General features: G+C 49.9%; 1 protein-coding gene across 2 annotated transcripts in view; it reads left to right on the forward strand.

Annotated features, from left to right (window-relative positions):
- Window positions 1–4,458, forward strand: part of AGAP1 (ArfGAP with GTPase domain, ankyrin repeat and PH domain 1) — a 544,145-nt gene extending 539,687 nt beyond the window's left edge. For both annotated transcript variants that reach the window (XM_023518254.1, XM_012810434.2), the window contains 2 exons: window positions 1,170–1,425; window positions 2,870–4,458. In XM_023518254.1, coding sequence (XP_023374022.1) covers window positions 1,170–1,425; window positions 2,870–3,073 — 460 coding nt within the window. In that variant the 3' untranslated portion in view covers window positions 3,074–4,458. The remainder of the gene's footprint in view (window positions 1–1,169; window positions 1,426–2,869) is intronic.
- Window positions 4,459–5,159: the final 701 nt, after the last annotated feature.

Genomic DNA, 5,159 nt, shown 5'->3' on the forward strand with positions numbered 1-5,159 from the left:
TCCTGAGTTGTTCATTGGCCTTCTAGCCTTTTTTTGGGAAACCAAAGCCAAAAACCATCGTTAGTAGCCACAAAGCCTGGGAGCTTATCTGAGGTCCTTGCTCTGGGTCAACATAAACATCCTTTGTTGTGGGCCTTCGTTCTCTGAGTTTCTCATCCGTCCCATCTCATCCCTCCTTCCAGATACAGAGAGGGTCCCCATCCTCTTAAGATCCTAGGGGAGGGGGCCGGTTATCCTCCCACTGACCTGTGGAAGCTCAGTCCCAGCTGAGTGGGGGAGGTGCCATGTGCCACCATCTCTGCTCTCCAGAGGCCCCCCCCGCCGCCCCATCCTCTCCTCTGTGCCCCTGCTCAGCTATGGCCTGGGGTGGGGGACCTGCCGTATTTCCTACACCTTGAACTGTCTCCCTCAGGAAACCTGGCTGTTCTTTGTCATTGGAGGGATTCGTGACATTCTGCCACCTGCACTTAAGGCTTTCCCGGGTGTCCGGAGAGATGACGGGAGGGCATGCAGCAGCTGAGCTTAGCTGCTGTCTCTTTTCTAAACCTCCCCAAGGAGTCTCTGCCCTTCCCAGGGTGGCCTCTGTGGCCATGTTTTCTTTAGCTCAAAGTGTATGGAGACCCTGGGGAGATCACACCCCCTCCCCAATCCCCAGGCAGCTAAGTTAAGAGCTAAGAGCCCACATCACCCCCAGGTTGGGGGAGCCCTCCAACTATCCTGTCCCCAGACTCTAACCCAGTGTCCTTTAATCCTGCCTCTCATTCTTTCTCACTTACGGTAAAACTGAGCTCTTGGCCTGCACTGCAGAGCCACTGACCCAAGGCCACAGCCTGTGCCAAAAGTCAGAGGAACCCCGAGCTCCAAGGCTGCGGGCCTTGCAATGTCTCTCCTTCCCTGGGTGTGCCAGAAACTTCTGCAGTGGTTCCAGTTATGGGAGGGAGGCATGGGGGGACCGAAGAATGTGCTTTTCTGGTAAGTTCCCAGGTGTGCTGGTGCTGCTGGGGTGAGCGTGGATTAGCCTCGCCCCGGCACAGGGCCCCCATGTGCTGCAGAGAACACTAGTCTCCAGTTATCCGCCTCGCTCTCCGTGCCTCCTGGCCATGCAGCCAGGGGCTGTGGACTGGGTCCTGGCACCAGTTGTGACTGTACCTGTCTGGTGGCTCTTGCAGGGAGGAGAAGGAGCGGTGGATCCGGGCCAAGTATGAGCAGAAGCTTTTCCTGGCCCCACTACCGTGCACAGAGCTGTCCTTGGGACAACACCTGCTGCGGGCCACAGCTGATGAGGACCTGCGGACAGTCATCCTGCTGCTGGCACACGGCTCCCGGGATGAGGTGAACGAGACCTGCGGGGAGGGGGACGGCCGCACGGCGCTGCACCTGGCCTGCCGCAAGGGGAACGTGGTCCTGGCACAGCTCCTGATCTGGGTAGGTGGCCCACATTTGCTCATGAGTCACACGCGTGGTGTGATGCAAATTAGCCGCCTCATCTAGTTTGCTAGGAATGCCCTAACCAAACACCACACACTGGGTGGCTTCAACAACACATTTTCTTACAGTTTTGGAGGCTGGAAGTTCAAGGTCAAGGTGCCGATAGGGTCAGTGTCTGGTGAAGCCTCATACCAGGGCTAGTAGATGGCACCTCTTCCCGTGTCCTCACCTAGCTTTTCCAAAGTCCTTTCCTCTGACTCCTGCTCCCTTTCCCTCTTCCTGTGAGGGACCAGCCCTGGCGGATCAGAGCACACCCTTATGACCTCACTTGACATTACATACCACCATATAAAGGGCCCATCTCCAAACACGGGATGTCCCAAAAGGCCCGAAGAGGTGGCCAACACAAAGAGAATATTTTGTAAATATGCTGTGAAATTTTGTAATGAATGTTTTGTGAATAAAAGTACATTTAACTGCAATTTCCCATTTTCCCTATGTATGACAACTTTGGGAGGGACACTATGTACAGTCACATTCCAAAGTGCTGGGGGTGAGGACTCTGCCATATGAATGGGGGCACAGTCTGCCCATAACAAATCACTGCCCCCCTTTCCTTCTCAAACTGGCCCAGAGTCCTTGACGCTTCCACGTTGCAGACGGGCACAGCTCCCTTACGCCCTTTTCCAGAGTGAGAAACTTTAAAATGTCATGTGCTTTACCCAAGTATCTCCTCCTCCTGATATCTCTCCAGTAGTCTGTGACTCTGAGACTGGATGTGAGGGCACTGTTCACACCGATGGCAATTTTGAACATGACGAGTGGTGGAAGACAGTGTCACTGTGCTCTGTCCGTGTGGTGGGGTGCTGTTGTGGGCCATGGTTTTGAGTAATATTAGTGATGTAAGAAAATGATCATAGGATAGTGCTGGGTTAAAAAAGAAAGGAAAGGAACAAATTACTTATGTAGTCTTATCACATTACACATATGTGCATTTAGATTCCAAGGAAACGCATTCAAAGAAAATACGCTAATGTATTAACAAAGGTTCTCACAGTGGCAAGATTCTAGGTGTTGTTGTCCTGTTATGCACAATGGATGGATTTTCTACAATGAAAACAAACCGCCTCTAAGATCAAAAACAGTGATTTTTTTTCTTTTTCCAATTGGAAAGTGAAAACTAAAGTTCCCCCCGATTTGTTGACATTGTACAAAGGAGGGGCGTTTAGTTGAGAGAAGCACATTCTTCCCTTAAAAGAATACACTGGCCGAGGGGCCAGGCTGTGGCTCCATCACCTGGTGGTCCTGGCACTCACTCAGTTCTACAGTAGGCAGCTGGGCGGCCCTGTTGAGCACAGGCCACCAGGGGTTGAGTGGATGCTCCCCTGTGCCTCCCCCACCCACTCCTGTGATGCTAATGTGGGCTCTGTTGCCTCCGCAGTACGGAGTGGACGTCATGGCCCGAGACGCCCATGGGAACACAGCACTGGCCTATGCCCGACAGGCCCCCAGCCAGGAGTGTGTGGACGTCCTGCTGCAGCACGGCTGCCCCGATGAGCGTTTCGTGCTCATGGCTACCCCCAACCTGTCCCGGAAGAACAACAACAGGAACAACAGCAGTGGGAGGGTGCCCACCGTCATCTGAGGGGCAGCCGTGCCCAGCTCAACAGCAGTGGGAGGGTGCCCACCATCATCTGAGGGGCGTCCGTGCCCACCTCCCCCCACGCCAGGACGCGGCGACCTCGCCGCACACGTGAGTCCTGTCACATCCCCTCACTCTTCCTGGTGGTCACCTCCCACCCACCCATCCACTCTCACCCAAAACAGAGTCACAAAACCTGGACATTCTCAAAGGAAGAAGAGGAGGCCAGGAGGCTGCAGAAGTGATTCCTTTCCATGAACTCCCCTAAACGACAAGCAGGAGAGACCGACGGGGCCTTGGTTCTTTGATGATAGCACACGGTGAGGGACCCTAGTCCTGGTGGCACAAGGGATGGGGACGTGAGGGGGAGGGGGGAGAGGAACAAGGAGAAGGGGCAACTTTCCTTAACTGGCAGTTAAGCACATCAGTACATTTCACCTCTACCAAACGGAACACTTGGATTTCATCTCTTCTCCGAGGAGCTTGACGGCATAAATCAGAAGCAAGCACAGAGTTTGTCAGGTTTGAAGCCCCTATGATGGTATGTGTCAAATCAGTTGTAGCTAATCTGTCCAGGGAGAATACTGGCTTCATTACACTTGTATAGTTGAGTTCTTCCAGCATTACCGCTGTTTAATAGAACATGATTAGTCATCACCGAGAAGAAAGCATATTAGCCGAGGAGGTAGTTACGCGGCACGCTCCGGTGATTGCCACGATGTGATTGCAATACTCTTAGAAGCATCATATTATCCCAGACATGTTCTTTCAAGCCCTTGGAGCCCTCCTTTCTAAATTCACTGTCATAATTTAGTATCTGTTTAATTTTTCAGTCCAAAGAGAGGAAATCAGTTGCTGAGTATTATTTGACTGCAGTCTCCTTGGTGCAAAAACAAAATGGAAAAAATAAATAAGAATAACTCAGAAACTCAAAAGGAAATCACAAATTCAGCTAATAATGGCATTTTGAGTACATTTCGTAAACTAAGTAAATACATAAAAGGCTATTTTTTCCGAACATAAGAGATATTTTATGTCCTTTTGCCAAGGTGAATGTGTTGGGTCTCAGCTACTCCTGGGCCATGTTGCCCAAGTTACACAGGCTTCTGTATTGTGTCTTTAGATAAGATGTGTGAAAATCTGTTTGAATAAAAGAAGTTCATAAATATGCATTGATTTTTGTACAGACAAATGGCACCTCTGTTAATTTATAAATTGAACTGGATGTGAACTAATAATGTGCAACTAGTTGAAATAAGAGGGTTACAGATCATTGTACATGGAAAATATTCCCAGCAGTAAACACTTCCATTAATGTGATATACAGCTTTTAAAAAGAAACATATCAGAATAAGTTGGTGGTACAATTTGCTTATTAAAATTGAGAAGGAGAAAAGTAAAAGACCCTGGTGCATTAGGAAGTGAGGAAGGAGGCCCGCGATTTCCCGTGATTGAAAGCATGACTTAGTTCTGATACTACTTTTGGTAACCAAGACCAAGGGGCTCTGGCAAGTTGGGGTGGTTTTCTGAATGCTGGACAGAGGTGCTTTACAGGAGGCTGCTGGTGGCTCTGAGGCACCCAGTGGCCATTGAAAACCCACATGACCTGGACTTAGCAGTCAGACCTGTGGGTGAGACCTTCTGATGTGCCATGGCCACTGTATCCTCAGCCACCCTCAGTGTGGCAGACACATGCACATCATGGCATCCCTGAGGTTGAAAAGAAAAGGGGGCGGCTCTGCCTCTGGTGGTGAAATGGGGAACAAGGTGGGTCATCTTGGAAGACAAGGACACTGGCCTGGCGTGGCACAGAACTCAAAGCCACCTTGCCTGGCAGCCTCTAGGAAGTTCCTGGCTCTTATATATTAAACCTTATATTTTGTAAAAATTTTTCTTCTTCTTTTTAAAAAAAAAAATCAAAGTAGATGGGGAAAAAAATAAAGCTTTACACAGACTTTATATGTGGGTGTTTCATGGAAATTTCTAATCTTAATTAGAAAGTGGAACTCAACCAGAACCCAAAATAGAACGGGTGCAGAAGCCACAAGTCTGAGTACCTGGATACAGTCCCATAGCCTCTCTGTTCGAT

Source organism: Otolemur garnettii, unplaced genomic scaffold (assembly GCF_000181295.1).
Source record: "Otolemur garnettii isolate 467f Iridium unplaced genomic scaffold, OtoGar3 scaffold00133, whole genome shotgun sequence".
Taxonomy (NCBI): Eukaryota; Metazoa; Chordata; class Mammalia; order Primates; family Galagidae; genus Otolemur; species Otolemur garnettii.